The sequence below is a fragment of the Branchiostoma belcheri genome, unplaced genomic scaffold, assembly GCF_001625305.1.
Source record: "Branchiostoma belcheri isolate BF01 breed outbred unplaced genomic scaffold, Haploidv18h27 scaffold18, whole genome shotgun sequence".
Lineage (NCBI taxonomy): Eukaryota > Metazoa > Chordata > Leptocardii > Amphioxiformes > Branchiostomatidae > Branchiostoma > Branchiostoma belcheri.
In genome coordinates this window covers 3,051,689-3,073,347 of record NW_017803268.1, presented here as the reverse complement: position 1 = coordinate 3,073,347, position 21,659 = coordinate 3,051,689, and the positions used below count along the sequence as shown (strand labels likewise).

General features: G+C 39.9%; 2 protein-coding genes across 2 annotated transcripts in view; both read left to right on the top strand.

Annotated features, from left to right (window-relative positions):
• LOC109467450 (synaptotagmin-12-like) overlaps positions 1–9,135 on the top strand; it is a 49,807-nt gene extending 40,672 nt beyond the window's left edge. The window contains exons 8-10 of the mRNA XM_019765439.1: positions 3,723–3,843; positions 6,901–7,034; positions 7,845–9,135. Of these exons, the coding sequence (XP_019620998.1) occupies positions 3,723–3,843; positions 6,901–7,034; positions 7,845–8,015 (426 nt within the window). The 3' untranslated portion in view covers positions 8,016–9,135. The remainder of the gene's footprint in view (positions 1–3,722; positions 3,844–6,900; positions 7,035–7,844) is intronic.
• A 102-nt stretch (positions 9,136–9,237) lies between these two features.
• Positions 9,238–16,559, top strand: LOC109467322 (2,5-dichloro-2,5-cyclohexadiene-1,4-diol dehydrogenase-like). The gene is made up of 2 exons (XM_019765266.1): positions 9,238–9,830; positions 15,731–16,559. The coding sequence occupies exons 1-2, from the start codon at positions 9,769–9,771 to the stop codon at positions 16,557–16,559; spliced, it is 891 nt and encodes a 296-aa protein (XP_019620825.1). The 5' UTR covers positions 9,238–9,768.
• Positions 16,560–21,659: the final 5,100 nt, after the last annotated feature.

Sequence of the window (21,659 nt, the reverse complement as noted above, 5' to 3'; positions counted from 1 at the left end):
TAAATACCGGTTTTGTAATCGATACCAACTGTTGAATAACGGTTAGTGCTTGGCTTGGTGCTCTCCTTGGTGCTGAAAGCGTGGTACTGGTTGTTTTCTAGTATTTGGCGTGGTGTACTGGTTTTAGAACTGGGTATTCAGCGTGGTACTAGCTGTTGTTGCAGCGATTACAAAATGGATATTAAAAATGGATAGTCCAACTGTTGAATAACGGTTACTGTGTGACACGGTCCTCTCCTTGGTGCTGAAAGCGTGGTGCTAGTTGTTCTACTGTTTGGGAACTGGGTTTTCAGCGTGGTACTAGCTCTTTTGTCAGTGTTTTGAGAACTGGGTTTTTAACGTAGTACTAGCTGTTTTTGTAGTGTTTACGAACTGAAGTTTTAGCGTGGTACTGGCAAATTTTTCAAGTGTTTGCGAATTGAATAGTCAACTTGGTACGAGCTGTTTTTCTAGTGTTTGCAAACTGAGTATTCAACGTGGTACTAGCTGTTTGTATTGTGTTTGAGAACTGGGTTTTCAACGTAGTACTAGCTGTTTTTCTAGTGTTTGCAGACTGGGTATTCAGACTGGTACTGGCTGTTTTCCAGTATTTGCGAACTGGGTATTTAACTAGCTGTTTCTTTAGTGTTTGCGACATGGGAATTCATGTTTCCTTATCCCTAATCACTCCGCTTGCTTCGGTTACTTCGACTAAATCTACAATGATGCGCAGGGGATGTTGATATATAATAGGACGGGAGTCTTTGAGAATTCAACAGGTAGCGTGGAAATCCAAACCAGATAACGACTTTTATCCTGTATTCCGTGCACGTGTAACTCCGTGAAAAATCCACTTAATATCGTGCAACAAAATCTGGCAACGCCAGAATCCTTCTGCAGGGATTTGGCTACTTTCGATCGCTGAATAAATGCGTTGATACCTAGCTTATACCACATCATGGGTTCAACGTAAGCCTTATTACTTGCTTGATGTTTAGGTAGACAAACATGTTGCTTTCTTATTCATTCGCTTCTGCTTTATTAAACATTTGTTAATTTGTGTTTTATGTAAGGTGGTAGGATACCAATTTTGATTATTGTTATTTAATAATTATTTGCTGTTATCTATCATTACTACTATTTTTTATTACTATCATTATGATTTGTCAAATGTCGGAGGAAGATCCCGGACAAGCCATTAAGGCTTTTTATTGTCTCTCCTTTGTTTATTTTATTACTTTCTTTGATCATATATAAAAAAAATGTAATTTACAACAAAAATAATCGATGTAGATTTTTAAAGGGTGGATAATATAAGAATGCATTAATAGAAGAAAGTCATATATAAAATTATATAACACGTTCTAGTAAGCAAACAAAGGTATAAAAGGCTAATTTCACAATTGAACCCCACAGAGGTGTTTTGTATGATACAAAAGGAAACACGTAACGTTGTATGAATTAACTGCGTACATTGCTCTCACCTAGTTGCAATGATACTATAGAAAACTTGTAACATCACATGATTTTGCTCCTCTGAAAGCATTTCTATGCGTTTTCGACCTTCAATTCTAAACAAACAAGGTATAGAAGGCTTGTTTCACAACAGTGTTCTGTATGATACAAAGGCAAACATGATACGTTGCATGAAGTTACTGGGTACATTGCTCTCCCCTACTTGCAATGATACCATAGAAAACTTCAACATCACATGATTTTGCTTCTCTGAAAGCATTTCCGTGCGTCTACGACCTTCAATTCAGTCACGGCCCGACCTAATGTAGCGGACCGCTGGTTGAAATGGATTGATAATAGCAGCGGAATGAAATGATGATGGCTTTGAATGGACTCACCGAACCTCCTTGCTAAAGTAACCGTTCCTCATGGGCCCACGTAATGTGTGTAGGCGGCGGCTGACTTGTTTGACCTTGTGTACGGTGCGAATGTTACACCATGTCGAGTAAGGTACCATGTGTAATGACCCTACTTTATGGTGCCAGTAAGTGCTAATTCACATCTTTTACGTCCCTTGATGGATGTTATTTTTCCGCCTTGTGCTTGGGTGGGTCAAGGACCTTATTTTTCTGTAACTTTGGTCGTTTTGATGACTATTTTTTATTAAACGACATACAAAGTATAAGACCCAGTGGTGGCCAACTCTAGCACATTGTCAATTTTAGCCTCACTACTGACAAAGAAGAATACACCCAATAACAAATAACAAAACAGCAAATGGGAGTTTCAAACTACAAAAATAACGTGTAAAATGGATCATTCTGTAAAATTGAATGTTTTTGTAGACAGTTTTGAACATTGCATCAATTTAAAACCGTGAATATTTTTTTTAAACATGACTAGTTTTGTTGTTGTTAAGCTTGTTATCAGTTTCTTAATAGAGTTAAAGTTCTGGTAGTTGCCAGATTCTGGATCAATGCAGTAGTGAGTAACAACCTTTTAGATAAAGTTACTATTCTCGGAGGTTTGTTACGATGGTAATGCGCGAATGCCCCCATGGAATTACAGTCTTAAACATGTTATGGATGTTGACGCGGATTCTGTAGGGTATTTTTAGCGGCGTAGGCAGGGAGGTTTACAGGCATTACCTGTTTCTCCTGGGACATAACTGTCCAAGATGATGCATGGGCGGAAGTACGAAGTGTGTCATCTTGGAGTCTAGTTAAAGTGGGAGGCCGCAGGCTTTTTAGTCGTCCATTTCTGTTTTGTCTGTATAATTTGCAAAATTGTGCCCGAAGGCTAAATTGCATGCAAAGGGTAAAAGAAGTAAAGTAAAGCAATCGAGAACATACAACTACTGTCTGGTCAACTTATACTACTACAGTGTTTGCTATTTATTTATTTATTTATTGTTTGATTCAGGCAAAGCCCATAGACAACATAGACAACACAAAATACATAAATTTAAAAATACAATGTCTATACTTATAGTATTTTGCTTCTGCATATTGAGTGATCTCAGTAAAACATAATCTTATGGTGATCTGGTAAAAATGGAAAATGGAAAAACTGTGACAACTGTTTGAAATAATCTTTTTCTGTTCGTCTTGTAGTGAACACACAGACTAGTAAGATTGATTTCTTTTTCCACTGCAGTCATCGGACAATTTATATATATATAACAGCATGAAAGTTCATCTGAGTTAGTAAATTACATTATGAAAAACTTAAACTTTTCTCCAACTCAAAATTCGACTCACCAGAAATTTTTGACTGAATCACTCAGTCTTCCTCAGCTATCTGACCCAAATGCTGTGGACACGTGATTTTCCCACGTGTGACGTCAGCAAAGGGTCAAAGGTTGTCTGAAGTCGATATCGCCCCCCGTCCCGGTTAAGCGATGGTTGAAGTGCCCTGATGTATATGGCCTCTCTTGAAGTAATCCTGTTCGGTATCCAAGATTCTGACCCCTTCCAGATCCACTGTGTGTCCCGGTGACTCTATGTGGATGTGCTGTGACACCTCAGATGCAACAGAACTATATATATGTCATATCTTTTCAATCGCCATACACAGGGTTTGCCAAGCGCTTCCAAGTCTATTAGTGCTCAAAGAGTGCACTCTGTTTCCTATTAAAATTGACTGAAAGTAACCTACGTTCTTGTTATTCTGTGAAATACAATGAAGGCAATAGCTTCCCTCCTGTTCTAAATACCCAGCCATTACACTCGTGTTTCTCTGTCATATGTTTTTGCACGTTTACGAAAATCTCCGTTTTTATTTTTCAGAAACCGGCGGAATTCGGCGACATCCTCTTTTCCATCAGCTACCTGCCTACCGCAGAACGGCTAACTGTCGTGATCGTCAAGTGTCGTAATCTGGTCTGGGTGGATGAGAAGGACGATGCAGGTACGGGGCCGTTCTACGTTACTTACATTTTTTGTCCCTGTAAAAGTTGTGAGTCATTCTGTGTAGACAGCTCTACATATAACAGACAGTCATCGGTGAATAATCTCACATTTGAGTCAAGCTGATCTGGTAGGTCATTAATATACAAGAGGAATAGTAATGGTCACAGGATAGTTCCTTGTGGAACTCCTGACGCTACTCTAACTGGAGCCAAAGCCATATTGGGATGTTCTTACACACAACTAGTACTTCTCTCGCCTTGTTTATGTTTCGATAAGAAAGAAAAGAAAGTCAGCCCCAGTGATGAACCCAGACGAGGGGCGATACAAACTTTTGGGATTGTGTTCTCGGCGCAAAAGCGCCACCTACATGTGGTGGCGAGAAGCAGTACTCCAGTCGAAGGTCTGAGGAAGATGTCTGATTTGACATCGAAACATAAGCAAGGTGATAGAAGTACGGGTTTTGTATAAGAAAAACATGTATTCCCATGTACACTTCATGTCTTTTTATGTTTACCGAAAGAAAACCTATAGTTTTGCTACGTTTCCTCTTCTTCTTCTTCCGTTCCAAACACTGACCTCTGACCTGGCCAATGCCCTGATATGTTGACGTCTCTCACCATGGTAACTGGTGTTGGATTACATAATGTTGCAATTTTATAGTAGGAGGGATTTATACTCCTGTCTGACCATATACAGTATACGAATGTATTTGAGTAAGAATTAACAGAACACACCATATGCGAAGGTAAACATTATGCATTTGCTTTGCAAATGTTACCTTTCTACATCCTCTCCCTTTTCTCTCTTTCATTTTTGTTGGCTTACGTGAGAGTGCTATCGTGCCAATCCCACTCAAACGTAATGGATGTTATTCTTCAAACTGATCGTCACACGGCCCACGCAATTCCAACACCCACCCACTCCCTTCACATTTTCTACACCGAAATGACACTTATACCATTAGCCTGTCACAAAAGCGCATCCAAACGTAATTGATATAACCTAGGTGTTGAAAATGGTCAACTTACGTCTGTGTTATCCATCGTAGCCTACATATTTGGGAGTTTCTGGGTTATTCTCGCGCTTATCGAATGAAAGTATCTAATGTAGGTTGAGTATTGACGTCAAAAAACGCCCACAACTACTTGAATCTTATCATCAAAATAGCCTATTTCGGTCAGAGCTATGTAATTTTAAGATTATTGCTTGCCAAGCCGGCTTGTTACAAGACGTAATCTCTTCAGAAAAAGTTCGAAAGAAGAAGGCAGTTGACATTTTAATAAGCTAGGTGATACTGTTTATAGAACGATGTACCACCCAAAGTCGTATGCAAACTCTTTACTCAGGAAATTTGAAAGAAGGCCAGACAGATGACATTTTAGAAACCTATGCAACACTGTAGCTTGACAGGAAGATATGCCATCCAAAGCCGGCTTGTTAAAAGACGAACTCTCTGCTCAATAAGTTTGGAGGAAGGCCAGCAGACATTCTAGCAAGCTAGACAATACTGTTAACAGGAACAAAGACGTACTTTCTACTTAATATGTTGAGAAGAAGGCCAGCAGAAATTCTAGCAAGCTAGACGATACTGTTAACAGGAAAAAAGACGTACTTTCTACTTAATAAGTTGGGAAGAAGGCCAGCAGACATTCTAGCAAGCTAGACGATGCTGTTAACAGGGAAAAAGACAGACTTTCTACTCAATACGTTTGTGAAGAAAGCCAACATACATTCTAGCAAGCTAGACGATGCTGTTAACAGGGAAAAAGACGTACTTTCTACCCTATAAGTTTGTGAAGAAAGCCAACAGACATTCTAGCAAGCTAGACGATGCTGTTAACACGAAAAAAGACGTACTTTCTACTACAAATTTGGGAAGCAGGCCAACTTACGGTCCAGCAAGCTAGACGATGCTGTTAAGAGGAAAAAAGACAGACTTTCTACTTAATAAGTTTGGAAGAAGGCCAGACGACATTCTAACACCCTAGGTGATACTGTTGACAGGAAATATACCACCCATCTGTCTCCCACGTCTCTCTAATTACCCCGTCATTTTGGCGTTTAATTGGTCGGTCTACGTTCTCTGTAATTAACCCAATTAGTTTGTTTTTCAACCATTTCTCTTGGGGCTTGTCCTCAGAGCTTTGGCAAAAAATATCGAACCTACCTTTGGGCTTTTTTACTTTCATCTGAGAAAGCTCAACCTCGATTATTACAAGAGCGGTGACATGTAAAATTCATTAGTTCCATCAATTTTGTTCTTTATCGTCTCCCAGGCTGTTAATTTCAGTAGTAATATCCCCTCATGGCGTTTATATGACGGCAGTTGTAAGATTTGAGTAAAATTGGATCATATATCTAACTGAATCGTTAACATAGCTGTTTATATTGCGTTAGGTTTACTATGGAAATAATATGTGCTACATGTTGATGTTTCCATTTTTTAACGTTAATTTGAACACTTAAGCTCACCTGTGTTGGTAGTTATGTGTTATGTGTGACACAAAGAATTGTTCTCATCTAGAGCTTTCGACCAGTCACTCTGGTCTTCTTCAATAGACTGACCCAGTGAGACTTGTGCAACTGTTGACGTCACACTTCAGGGAAGTCACGTGACACAAGTCTCAATGGTTCAGTCTATTGAAGAAGGCCAGAATGACTGGTCGAAAGCTCTACGTGAGAACAGTTATTTGTGTTGTAACAAGCGCTTTAACTTTAAACACGTTAATTTGAATATTTCCATCTTCCCATATACGATATATCTAACTGGAACTTTTTTTTTAATCGTTAACATCTCTGCTTATTTTGCATTAGGTTCGCCATGGAAATAATATGTGCTACATGGTGATTTTTCCATGTTAACGTTAATTGTCTTCGTCAGAAGGGTATAAAATCAGTTTGCTTTATAGTGTGGGAGACTGGATTTAGCGGCATAACTCTTGAAGGCATGGTTCGATGTTGATGATTTTTGGCAGGCAAGTTACCGTTGAAGAGACCAGGGTCAAGTTTAAATATGGGCTTCATTAATTTGATGATTATTTCCATCTTCCCACAGACCCCTTTGTCAAGGTATACCTGCTGCAGAACGGCAAGAAGATCAGTAAGAAGAAGACGTCGGTCAAGAGAAGCGAGCGATGTCCCATCTACAACGAGGCCATGATCTTTAACGTTCCTGCAAATGCACTGCAGGTAAGGAAGAGAAGATCGTCTGTTTCTAGCGACAGTAAAGTTCATCTGTGTTTGTGTAAAAATAACTAACATGAGATTCAAGAGAGATTCAAGATCACTTTATTGAACATTGCAGTGTATCACTGAATTGCGTCCAATTTACACAGTTTAAAAACAATTCTATACATACAAACAGTATTTTACGTAATAAAATGCATTGACAATTTAAAAAGACGGTAGTTAAAATGGCAATGGTTAAAAAGACATTGCACATCTAAGAGTAGCCTGTGTATACACAAGCTCTCGGCTGGAGGTTAATGACCCCCACCCCAACCTAGGGCGGCGGCCGCCAGGAGCGCGATTTAGTCAGGCTAATCTAAGAGATGTCATCGAAAAGGCTTTAAAATTCTTTCAACACAAAAGCCGAGGGACACTCGTCCTCTGGTCTTTTTCTGAATAATCAAAGGCCTAGTTGCTCAAAATACGCAACTTTTTGGAAGTGTAACGTGTGCAAAGGGTCAAAGGTGGTTGAAAGTCGGTATCGACCCCCGTCCCTAGTCAAATTAAGTTTAATGTATGCTGATGGGAATAGGTCACATGTTGAAATGAAGTTGATCATAAATATGATCCATAATGATCTTTCTTCATTTTTGCACCTTAAACCGTTTCATGTCAAAGATGAAAACAAAACAAATTTTGAAGTACTAGTAATTACAGTGATGGTAACACGCGTTGACTACCGTACACTTTACTACTTAAAGATTTCAATGTAACAAAGGACAATGAAAACGTTCAAATTAAATGTTGTTCTTTTTTTCTCTTTTCTTGAAGACGATCAGCCTCCGTATCACCGTCTCGGAGCACACTCTGGAAGGGAAGACTCCCAGCATCGGTCACGTGATAGTGGGTCCAGCCTCGTCAGGTCTCGCGTTATCGCACTGGAACCAGATGATGACGTCACTAAGAAAGCCCGTTGCCATGTGGCATCCGCTCAGAAAATGATGACGTCATTGAGCGCATCGTAAGGCAAAGGTTTTAAGCTCCAGTTTAATGTCATCTTATCCGGATTTGTGCGATGTAACGTTACGGTGTCGTCGGAAACCGACCATTACGTGATTTTTGAGCGGAATATTCGTCATCAATCGTTGTGCCCGTAAACGTGTTACGTCACTTAAACTTGCCGTGTTACGTCACTGAAACTTGCCGTGGACGTCACCAAACTTGCCGTGTACGTCATCAAATTGCCCGGATGCTGCGCCTTCGTGAACGTTCCCAGACGTAGTTATAACCGGACTTAACGTGAACGTCAGAACTGTGTACGTGAACTGATGACGTGGGCATCACGCACGAGTTTTTTGATGTGACGTCCCCACTTCTTGTGCACAAGTGAATGTGACATGCGCACCTCATAGCACTCCAGAGAATCACAAAGTGCAATGCTGCAATAGAGTACTTAGTAGTACATAAAGAAATGTTTATTCCTGGTTTTCTTGTCTCTGTGCTCTATAGATGTATCAAGGTAACGTCATTTGTAAATAGTTCGTCAAAGTTCATGAAAAAAGCACAAGATCTTGGAATTAACACAGTATGAAACTTTTCAAAGAAATGGTAATAATGATATCTTAAGAAATACTCCTCATCATAGTTTTAAACATATTCCATAGGACTTTCTAGCGTGCAATGTTACCTTACTTTATCCCATATGTTTTCAATTGCAAGGAAATAATCACAAGGTAAATTTTTTTTTAAAAACCCGTGTTTAGTTTTAATGCCATTGGTATGACACAGACTAACATGCCATGACCAACATAATTTAGAAGTTACCAAGATGTCCTATTCTTTGTAACAATATTTTATCAAAACTTCCAACACTTATAGATAAAATAAATCATTCAACATGTTCGTACATAGGCGGAAACTTCTTAACATCAATGCTTACATACACCAATGGCGTCATTCTAAGGTTATATAGACTTCGACACTCTGAAGAAATGTTCTAACATACTAACTATACTTCTAACTGAACGGAGGTCTCCAATTCCTTTCATAACATTGGGGTGCAAAACATGTGAATAGAGGAACGTCAAGTACAGTCAGCGACGTATATTTTCTGAAAAAAAAACTGGGAGGTTGCAGGTGCGTTTGCACGTTTTCTACCTAAGACTTCTGTTATCGTGCCGAAGACATTCCAAGTTTTCTTGAAGTGACTAAGACTAACAGTGTACAACTTTGCACTCCTTGAAGTGTTCAAACAAGACTAAGATGTAACAGATCCAAATATCAAGCTTTTGTACAATCAACTGACTTCAACCAATTGTTGCATTGTGTGAGGTATTGAGATATCAAACATTGTAGTAACTGAGAAGCCAGTTCAAACCCTTATCTATCCGTCCACTGTACTATCAACTTGCGTATTTGTTGGATGTATAGTGGTGCAAACGGTTCTCGAATTTACTGCCGTCTAGCGAAAGTTGTACGAACTGCAGTTGTTCATCTCTGTACTGTACAGGTCTTGGTATTTGAACGTTGAGTATAGATGAACAGTCAAAGAACTCGACTGTGAAATGTGTAGATAGTCAAAATGCACTTGACAATGATTCAACTGTCGTTTAATCTTACATGAGTTTTGGTGACTTTATGAAAATATACGTTGTAATTGTTAGTTTGCACCTAGAATTACCAATTGACGTACTGATATACATAATAGGACGCTAAAACTTCGTAATCTAATAGTCAGAAGTTATAGTTATAAGGTATGAGATTTATGTTTTTGCTCTGTATTCTCCCATCAGTATATATTGTGTACATGCCGTATTGACTTCTGTTTAATTTTTATCTGCAAGTTCGGAGTCAAATACTCGGGTATTTCTCACAAAACAGCATGAAGCTTGTTCCTACTGAATGTTTAGTGACTGTGAGTATACAATCGCCGTTTAACTCCATAACATGTATTTATATTGCAAAAGGAATGTCCTATTTTCGTGAAGAGATATAAAAACTATCTATCCTAGAGAAAAAAATACTATTATATTATCAGTGTGGTTGTATGAAAACTTACATATACATCGGTGTAATATATATATAAATATATATATATTAATATACATTGTGTTTGACAAATAAATGTTAACAGTGATCATGGAAATCAACGTTTCTTGTACATTTATTGTCTGTAGAACATTTTTCAACATTGAACTGGTTTAGTAGACGGAAAAGAATTGATGTTTACATGATGAACATTCATGTAGGTGGCGCTTTTGTGGATGTGGCATGAGCTCTACCCCTGAACTGAAAAATCGATCTTTTTCACGCGAATGCTTGTTTTGAAAAGTCTTTTCGGTCATTATGAATGTGTGTGAAAACTCCCGGACCTATGTGACCAAGTGTTCTTTGCCTTCAATGCTTTGAAGATTGTTGCAGTTTATGAAACGTAAGTACATACCCAATTAGAGCCTCATCTGCAGTACCGCTCACGACCGTTTCCAGAAAAGTCACACCAAGTCTATCAAAAATCAGAAACATCCGCTCATCTTTGCAAGAGTACCACTCTTCACAGAGAAATTGACGAACACAAAAGGCTCCCTACAACAAAATGGGCACAAAGATTTCGTTTTGTGGTGAATGATTGTACTTTACTGTAAGTGGATGGCGTTCAGCACCAAGGACAGGCTAGGTGCATTTTTCTGTGTGTGGATGGCGTTCAGCACCAAGGACAGGCTAGGTGTATTTTGCTGTATGTGAATGGTGTGTTTTCCTGTGTGTGGATGGTGTGTTTTCCTGTGTGTGGATGGTGTGTTTTCCTGTGTGTGGATGGTGTGTTTTCCTGTGTTTGTCAGCTCTTAAGACAGATACGTCTACCTGTCGGTGGATGGTTTTCAGAACAATGGAAACACGAACTTGAAACACCTCAAAAACTTCGGTCTCTTTGCTGCCGCGAAACTAATAACGTTACCGCGAAAAGGAATGAGTTTACAGAACGAAAATGGGACAAAAGTTCTCGTTCCATAGAGTCTTACAAATCCATATCGGACATGGTGGATTTTTAAGCCCCTTAAAAATTATTTCTAAGATTGAAGTTGTCTTCGTAATTAGATCAACAGCATCACATTAATTAGGCACGGCTGTTCTGAACACCTGTGTATAACACATTTGGTACGGTCCATTCAAGATGGCCGTTCTTTCAAGCGACGGGGATACTTTGTGATAATTTTTTGCAACTTTTCCGGTACTTTTTCTAGTTTCTGTTGGTAGAATTTCTTTTTAAAGAGTGCAGCAAGACTTTGGAAAGTTTTCGCGGTGGATTCGTGCCGTTCTCGTGACGTTTTGAGGAGAAAATGCGGATTTCTTGACGTGGTCAAATTTTGGAGAAGACAAAATGGCGAGGTGCAGTTGGGCATGGAAGGAGTGGCGTGGTTCTGAGACGACATCCCTTGTCTTTACAGGTAAACCAACTAATTATTTGGCTGAAATTATTCTCTAGCAACTAGTAAAAACATGTTAGGTTGTATTCCTTGAGAAACGAAGAAGCTCAGTAAGTTCTGAGCGACCATTCCTGATGTAAGACCGTGAGGTTTTAAAACTGTAATTTTTGCCGCGTTTTCTTGACCATTTTCCATGTGTTGTGTTCTTGTTGAGTAAAAAATGTATGCGCATGTCTTAGTTATAAACTATACGACGTTTTGAGTTTATATCGCAAAGAAATAACACCCTAACAAAAACTGTCTTTTGTTTCCACGTGGTTCAAAAAACACCCGTTGGAATGTGCACGTGTGTAGTATAATTTTGAATCCGCCAAATACTCAAGTATACAAGGCGTTTATGAAAAGAACGTAGCACAAAGCTTGCATTGTTTATATCATTAAAGTTTATTTCCCTTTTTACACTTCTAATGGTGCCCATGTGTAATACTACTAATAGCCAAGGTCCATCCATGCATGCTTGGCCCCAAAAATACAGCTTAACTAAGGCCATGTTGAGTTGATTATATGGGTAACATCCTCTGGGAATCCCAAAACTGATGCGAGCATGCGAATAAAAAAAAATGTTGAAAAAAAATTGCTTTCATTATAAAAATCTAATAATAGTATGTGGTCATGAAGGTTGAACAAATGAACACAATATGGTATGGCAAATAATCTACTCTTCAAATTCATTTCTTTACATTTTCATCTTTCTCGTTTGATTTTGGCATTCTATGATATTGGTATCGTTTTCCAATATTTGTTTGGAACTTACAGTATATAATTTTGCAACTGTTTTGAAGATTTACAGTATGGTCTAAAACTTTTTGTTTTATTTTTTGGGATGTCTGACTGTGTTTCATATGCAGGTGGGTCGCTGACTTCCAAACATGTTTATTTACAAGTTTTTTTGTATTGCACATATGTACATCTCCAGTTGAAGTGGTTTCATTTGGTTGTGGTTTCTATCCTGGTTTTACGTGGTCACTTGGTGCAGTTTTGGTCAATGTGTTTGTCAGTTTAATTTTTTTTCAAAGTAAAGACATTGAAAGAATTTGCAAAATATCTTTATAGAAGAACTCTGTGATTTTACCAAGACCATATTGTTTTTAAATATACCTCAAAATCAAAGAAATCTGTTAAACCCACTGTGAGTTAATTACAGCTGCAAAACAACCAAAACAACGTTAACCTTACCGCAGATGTGTCTCCTTTCCCTGATGTTTTTGTACATTCATATGCAGGGGTCGAAATACCCCTCTGTGTGCAACTTGGTGCAAGAGTAGAGTAGAGTAGATCTTTCGTCTCGGTAGGAAGTTCTCTTCCACTTTGAGCCGCTCCTTGTAGTTTACTGCGTTACGTGAGACATGGTCAACTTGTGGGGGTTGTACACTACTGGATGGCTAAGTCTCATGTGTTTGTCCAGTCTATTTTTAAAACTGTTCACACTTGGGGCTGTTACCACCTCCTCGCGTAGACTGTTCCACCATGTTACGACCCTGTTGCTGTAGAAAAACAGCCTTTTGTTGTTGTTCACTGATCTTTTGCTTAGGCATAAGCTGTTCCCTCTAATGTTCTTGTTTTTTCTTGCATTTTTTGTAGGCAACCCTCTGTGTCCAGCTTCCCATGAATGTATTTGTAGGTCATGATCATGTCCCCACGTATTCTTCTAAATACCAGTGTCGGGAGCCTAAGCACCTTGTCTCTCATTATATGGTAGATTGTTTAGACCAGGCACCCTTTTGCTTGCCCTTCTTTGTACATTTTCTATTTGATCGGCCTGCTTCCATTGGTGTGGGGACCAAACTGGTGCACCGTATTCAAGGTGTGGTCGAATCAATGACTTGTATAGTAGTAAGAAGACTTCTGTGTCGATGTACTCAAAAGTCCACCATAGAAGACCTGTGAGCTGGTTGACCTTTGCTGTCATTTTTGCAATATGCTTTTCAAAACTCAAGTCCCGGTCAACTATGATCCCAAGGTCTTTCTCTTCCGTGGTAAACTTTAATGGTATCAGACCAGATTTGCCCTTCATTGTGTACGTATATGGTGGATGTCCTGACCCAATCCTTTAGTACTGTACATTTGTCGGGATGAAAACACAACTGCCATTTAGTTGACCATGACTTCTAGTTTGTAGAGGTTCGCTTGGAGCTCTTCACAGTGCTTTTCTTGGGTCACAGGTGCAAGTAAATTTGGTGTTGTGCGACAAATTTTTTGCTGGTATGCACCGGTGCAAGTTAGCTTTATCCACTGTTAGTGTTACAACCTGTAGAAATATCCACTAAAGAACTGGAAAGGGAACAAATTCAAACAAATCAGAATCCATGAAGTTATTTCATTTTTTGTAATTAATAGAAGGTTATCTACTTCGGTTTAGTAGGTTAGTAGTGTAAGCAAATATTGGCTGCTATTAAAGTTTAACTACATGTACTTTTGGTTGTGTACCTACATGTATTATTTTTGGGGGTGCAACTATTTTTCTTCTGGTGCAAGTATTTTTTTTCATCTGCACCAGTGCAAGTTGGCCCCAAAATCTATTTTGACCCCTGATATGCATACCCATCAGACTATTTACGAGCAAACGAACACAGAAATACTAGTAGGTATTTAACATGATACATACATTTACAGGATTTCTAATACATACCTATGAAATGCACAGGACCCACCCCCCCCCCGATAAAAAAGTAATCTTCGCCAGCACTCTTCCAAAAAATAAACGTCATTCGCACCTAGAGGGTTGGCACAGGATCCAGCAGATGATATAACATTGGCCTTGTTGATTACATTTCATAAATCATAAAGTTAAAATAAATACAGATGTATTTTAACTCCATGGTGAAATGTATTGTTTTCTCTCATGTTTCTTCTCCTTCTTCTCCTGCTATTTTTAATTTCTTCACTTTTGGGCCAAATAACATGGAATTTGGTATGAAGGTAGAGTGGCCTCCATGTGTTTTTTTTTAATTTTTTAAAATTTTTTTATATAGGCTTTTAGAATGGTTTTCCATTTTCCATGGTATTTACCATGTATGGTATGCATGACCATATTTGGCACACATTTCCTACTTACTCATCAGGTGGGAGTAGTTTCTCCTTACTGATTGGCTACTGGGATAATGTGATCAAACTTAGGATAATCAAACAGATACAGGGTTGTATGGAACCTGGTAATCTCCAAGCAAATACAGGGTGAATGGGGAATTGAAGAAGAGTGGGTGAAATGTGCTGTATTTGCTCGAGAGCAAATGTTGGCCTTTCCAGTTCAATGACCTCCCATCATGCAATAAAGCTCCTTGGTTGATTGGACTTTAGTCTGGTGACCGGACTTTGACCCTTACATGTACATGTACCTCTGAGCCAGTCTGAAAGCGGGGACGCCATTATTCCAGTCGAGATCTCAAGATCCAGACTAATTCAACCTCTTCAAAACACAGGTAAATCTTAGACTAATTTAGAGATATTGGTAGCCTCTACCAGGCACCACGGATTGCTGGAAAAATAGTAGAAATTGGTCAAAAACGGGTCGCATATTGGATCCTCTTTGGCCGGCTAACTCCCCTGGTATACTTTATCCCTTTATTTTGGCTACTATTTTTCCAGCGATCCGCGGTGCCTGGTAGAGGCTATTAGATGGTGGGAGAATTTTGTGTACAGATGTGGGGTTGGAACCCACATAGTACGCCGTGCTACGACCGAGTTTTATAAATTATAAACGTCATCTTCCTTTTCGTCCTCTGCGGTCACCTGAACTTTGTGATCCATGTTGTTTTGGCTCAGGTACATCTTTCGCTGGACCCTCTAGTCGTCAATTTACATGTAGTAGAATACTAGTATCCATTTGTATGCGAAGAATTGACTTTTGGTACAAAGGTGCATAATGGCCTATGGATGATTCGTGAGATTCGAGAGATATTCGTGTAAAGAAGTTGGAAATGTGCACATGATCATTTTATGACTGGTAGGTACGTGACACCATTCAGAAATCAACGAAAATGTAACAATAGTAAAAAAAAACGTTGAACTTTATTCCAACACACAATTTACACAGAGATCAAATTTTCAGCGACCACTGTCGCCTTCATCAGGATAATTAATGACCAGTAACTTCACAACGTGATCTCGCGATTTTACTAATAAAAAAAAAGTACGATTACTATCAACACAGATGAACTTTCATAAAAATGTAACAAGTGAACGATAAAAATCGACAATAATTCATGAAATTAATAACAATAACATTCTGACTTCTAGGTGCATGTCTCTCACCATGGCAACTGACACACGGAAGCGCGTTGCCCTGGTAACAGGAGGCGGGAGCGGCATCGGTCGTGCCACGGCCGTCCGGTTTGCTGAGCTCGGGTACAGCTGTGTGGTGGCTGATATCGACGAGCCGAGCGCCAAGGAGACACTGGGCATGCTCCAAACTCCGGGGCTCGCCGTCCAAGTGGACGTTACCATGGCAACAAGCGTGGAAGCCATGGTAACCGCCGCGGTCCAGCACTTAGGGCGGATCGACTGCGCCTTCAACTGCGCCGGGATTGAATCAGCTCCCGCCAAAACCGCGGATCAGCAAGAAGACGAGTTTGACCGCGTCATGGGCGTGAACGCCAAGGGCGTGTGGCTGTGTCTGAAGTACGAGATCGCCCAGATGCTGCAGCAGGAGCCCGTCGTGAGTGACCCGGCGAAGTGGGCCGACAAGCCGGACGTGTGCCGCTTCCGCGGGGCGCGGGGCAGTATCGTCAACGCCAGCAGTCTGGCAGGTCTGGTCCCACTGGCGTACACGAGCCCCTACTGCGCGTCCAAGTTCGCCGTCCTTGGGCTGACCAAGACAGCCGCGGTGGAGTACGCCAAGGACGGGATTCGTGTCAACGCCGTCTGTCCAGGCCCCGTTGCTACTCCCATGGCAGATCGAGTGTTGGAACTGTCGCCACCAGATTTGCGGGCGAAGCAGGACCCGAAGCTTTTCCCTGTCGGTCGTTTCGCGGCGCCCGAGGAGGTTGCCGAGGCTGTGTGCTGGCTCTGCAGCGACGCCTGTCCCTTCACTACTGGAGAGCACCTGAAAATTTCGGGGGGGATATGAAGGGTGCAACACTGCTTCTCACCATGAGGCCTAGCAAAAAAAATGTTGTGTTTCCTGTTTCCCAACCAACCCTATAGAAAAAACTGCCAAGCCTAGTCTTTTTTTGGACAAGTCTAGGGTCCTGCAAGGGACATAATTTTTCGAGCAGATCAACCTTTTCTACTTCCATGATCTGACACTTGAGTGATAAAATGTTATACACTTAGTTTTCTAACATTGACATTAAAAATGCAAGTGTCCTCGTGCAAGTTTTACAAGTAATGTATAAGTTGGACCCCTATATAATATAGATATCAAGATATGTAAGAAAATGTCAAAGCAGGACATGTTTAAACACTTGATGTCATACAAGAACAAAATTTCAATGTACAGTAGACAAACTATGTAATTATGTTTCCAAATGTTTCAAAAAGAGAGAAGAAAGGGCAACTAACAGTAGATGATAGGTAGTTTATAGTATTATATTGTAATGTATAGATTCCTAGCACTTTGCATTAGAATATAGCTTACCAGTATGAAATACTCATGTTTTACATACTGGATATCCTCTTGTGCATTTAGCCCATCTGGGCAAGAACATGCAATAAAGATTCATATCATATCATATCATATCATTATCATATAGACTTCACACTGTATGCTCATTGAATAAATAAAATTACTCAATTTACTGAGATTTTTGTTCCCAGTGTGTTTGTTTGTTAGCTTGTGTGTCCATAATTATTTTGAAGAGTGTCAGGCCCTGGCACATGCCAAATTCATACTCAAAGAATGCTGAAATCAACTCAGGAAAAGAAGAAAATGTAAAGAAATGAGTTTACTATTATTCGCCATACCAATTACTCTTGTGTGTTTAGTCATTTGTTCAACCTTTATGACCACATAGATTTCATAATAAGGCCACACCAATTTAACTTCTTGGTTAACGGATTTTTCTACAAAAATAATGGAGCGGGCGGGCAATAAAAAATAAAAACAGGCCTAGGCATCGTATTATGGCCCAAAATGGCATGATAGGAGCCATGAAGTCAACACACCATGCTGGTTTAAAATTTAAACAGTGAATTTTGAACTTTAAATGATACCATTGCATTGAAAGATGGAATAACTGTAACAACTAGGATGAAAAGGACTGTTTTCAACTGTTCAGGGCAAAATATGAGCATTTTGCAGTTTATTTTGAATTCTTATTTTTATTTGCAAATCAGAAAAAAATGAAGCGGGCGAATCCGTTAACCAAGAAATAAAATTGGTGTGGCCTAAAAGAAACTTTTTTTTGCCAAATATTTTTTATTTGCACGCTCGCATCAGTTTTAAGGTTCCCAGAAGATTGTCTGTTGCGTTGTCTGTAAATACTTTTATCAGGCCACACCAATTTAATTTGTCAGTTCTCGGATATTTTTCAGAAAAAATATGAAGCGACAGGGCGAAAAAAATAAAAACAGGTCTAGGCATCCTATTATAACCCCAAATGCTATGATAGGGGCACTGATGAAGTAAACACAAAAGGCCGGTTAAAGTTAAACAATGAATTTTGAACTTTTAATCAAACCACTGCATTGATAGATGGAAAAACTGTAACAACTAGGAAGAAAAGGACTTCCCTCAACTGTTGGGGGCAAAATATGAGCATATTCGAGTTGGGTCTGTCAACACACTAAAAATCTTTATCCAGCACATCATGGATACGCGGGTAGATTATGTTATCTATGCCACAAATATGCCTCAACTAGTGCTAGTGTGGTTTTCCAGGCTAACTTTTCTTTCTACATAGTTAGGTGTATCCTGAAGAGCAGCAGTGCAGTTGTACCTGTCTCCACCTGAGACCTGACAAGATGAGGATACAGGAGTATCAGGTGAGAGAAATCTGCATTCTTCACTTTTCCGCTGGTTATTCAGTGTTACTGTGTGTAACATCTTTGCCCCAGACTAACCTTTCTTTCTATGTATACAATAGCCTAAGGTCTATCCTCTTTTGGCAAAGCAGATAGCAAACCTTGCTAGCGACAAGGGGAAGTGGAGGGGTCTTGCAGTTGCCTGCATTGCAGCCAACCGATGATTAGGTGTATCCTGAAGAGTAGCAGTGCAGTTGTACCTGTCTTCACCAGATGAGACCTGACAAGACACCACAGGATACTGAATTTTTTCAGTTGAGAGAAATCTGCATTGTTCAGTGTTGCTGTATGTAACTTCTTTGTCTCAGACTAACTTTTGTTTCTACATTAGGTGTATCCTGAAGAGTAGCAGTGCAGTTGTACCTGTCTCCACCAGATGAGACCTGACAAGACACCACAAGTGACAGGAGTACCAGGTGAGAGAAATCTGCATTCTTAACTTTTCTGCTGGTTATTCATCAGTGTTACTGTGTGTAACATCTTTGCCCCAGACTAACTTTTCTTTCTTTATTAGGTGTATCCTGAAGAGTAGCAGTACAGTTGTACCTGTCTCCACCAGATGAGACCTGACAAGACACCACAGGATACAGGAGTATCAGGTGAGAGAAATCTGCATTCTTCACTTTTCTATCAGTCATTTGTGTTAATAGTGATGTCTTTCTCTGGGCACGTAAACTTTGGCATGCTAGTGTAGGCAGACTTTGTACAAGCTACATACACCAACTGTGTGAGGATGCGGGTAGCCAGCACTATGGAGGACAGGGAGGGCTGGCAGAAAAGAGTAGTGTATATCCATGACACTCTCGAGATGATTTAGTGTTATATACCTATTTGCTCCACATAGGCGAGCACGTCGGCAAAACGTACTGCGCCCGTGCGAAACCTGTAACATATTGTACATAGCACTTCAGCTGAACGTCTCGTATACGGTCATATTCGTGCATATTAATTGTCCGTAGTTTCCAAATGTTATGTCGGAAAAGATATCCTCTGCAACAGGCAAAATTCTGATGCAACGTTGACCAAAAATCCAGCGACAACCGTGAAAATGGGGGGTTTGCACAGAGGCAGTACATTCTGCCAAGTTCTAGTTACATTGTAGATGTATCCTGAAGAGTAACAGTCAGATGAGCATCCTGATAGCCAGATGTGCAGGGATTCTTTTCGGATTGGTGCCAGTCGTAAACCTGACTTACTAGTACAGTATTATGTTTTAGTTAGGAGACCGCGGACTCAAAATCTTTCCAGACCAGTCTTTTAATGTTGAGAATAAACTACAGTTGAATGTGGTTTAGAATTCTAGCAGCAGTCGGTAACTGTCATAAACTTGCATGTCGTGTGACATAATTTCTTGTAAGGCAAATCGCTGTTTTCAATCCACTGACTTTTGTTCCTTTGTCTTCAAGATGCGGATACGGAGACTGGACTAAGCGGGAGGAAAAAACAGACTTTTTAGAATCGGCCGAGCTGTGTGAAAGAAGATGGGGAGGTGTGAGTATGTTTTCTTTATTAACACAAGGCAACACTCTACATGCCTTCAGGTGCACACACTTGCACTCACATTTCTCTCTTTGGCCCAGTTCAGCATGTCTTTTTTCCGAGAGGAGCCATTAAACGTTTTATCATAGCCAGCCATGTAAATTGCACAATAAGCATCACTGAAAATTCTTCATATCGTGTAGCTGAATGTGCCAAATTGCCCCCAAAATTGTCACTTTGGACCTTGCACTTAAATTCTCCAAACATGTAGTCGATTGAAATTTTCCTGCCATTTAATATCTTAGCCGTCAGCTACATGGTTATCCAAAATTCATGTTAAAATATTGTCACTGAAAAATTGCCCCCAAAATGCCCCAAAATTGTCGCTTGGACCTTTTAAACACGTTATAAAATCTCCGATACGTTTTCCTGCCAAAAACTCCAAACACAATTTGTTGTCAAAAAACTTGGTATCTTAACCAGCTCCTTAAAATCTAATCTCCTAAAACATACTTAGCTGGCCCTTTTAATTCTATATCACTAAAAGTAAAACATTCTTCGTATTGTATAGTTGAATGAACCAAATTGCCCCAACATTGTCCGTTGGACCTTTAATACACTTTTAAAATCTCCAAACACTTTTTCCCTGCCCAAAAACTATCATTAGCCGGCCGCTTTAATTGTACGTCACTGAAAATTCTTTGTTTTGTGTAGTTGAATGAGCCAAATTGTCCCAACTCTTGGACCTTTACACTTAAAATCTCCCAACATGTTTTCCCGCCTGAAAAACTACCTTAGCCGGCCACTTTAATTGTACGTCACTGAAAACCTTTGTTATGTGTAGTTGAATGTGCCAAATTGCCCCAAAATTGTTGCTTGGACCCTTTTAAAATCTCCTGCCAAAAAACTTAGTATTGTACCCGGCCCCTTAATGGCTTAAAATCCACATCACTAATGAGCCAAATTGCCCCAAAAATTGTCGTTTAGACCTTCACACTTAATAAAATTCCCGACCACGTTTTCCTGCCAAAAACTTAGTATCCTCTCCAGCCGCTTAAAAGCCACGTCACTTTTTTGTAGTTGAATGTGCCCAAAGTTTCCTTGGACTGTCACACTGTTCCCGCCAAAACTGATTAGGACCCTCACCTGTCTAATTAATTGGATTAACATTTTCCCGCCAAAAAACTTAGTATATGGAGCACTCTAACCTTGAACTTGTGCCCCCCTCCCCACTCTTCCTACCCACCTCCCACACTTCTTACACTACTCAGAGTATGTTAGTTACACTGTTCTCTCGACTTCTTCACACATGTAGTCACCACACTCTGCTACACAAACACTTGGTTGATCGAGTGCAGTTTTTCCACCACTTTGACTTAAGAATAATCTCTCGGACTCCTGGTCGGTCAATGCACTAAGTGTACTCCCCGGGGGATGTCTTTTCGGAGACATTGATGCTTCGACACATCAGTATACCAGTGCAATTGACTGACCAGGAGAGCGAGAGATTATTCTTAAGTCAAAGTAGTGGAAAAACTGCACTCGATCAAGTGTTGTGTAGCAGAGTGTGGTGACTACATGTGTGAAGAAGTCGAGAGAACAGTGTAACTAACATACTCTGAGTTGTGGGAGGTGGGCAGGAAGGCACAAGTTCAAGGTTAGAGTGCTCCATATACTAAGTTTTTGGCGGGAAAATGTTAATCCAATTAATTAGACAGGTGAGGGT

Bases quoted from the DNA above. Each gene is read 5' to 3' on its own strand.
- LOC109467322 (XM_019765266.1), top strand. From the start codon at position 9,769: ATGAGATTTATGTTTTTGCTCTGTATTCTCCCATCAGTATATATTGTG. The intron at 9,831-15,730 runs ACTTCTGTTTAA...TCTGACTTCTAG, and splicing joins ATTGTGTACATGCCGTATTG to GTGCATGTCTCTCACCATGG.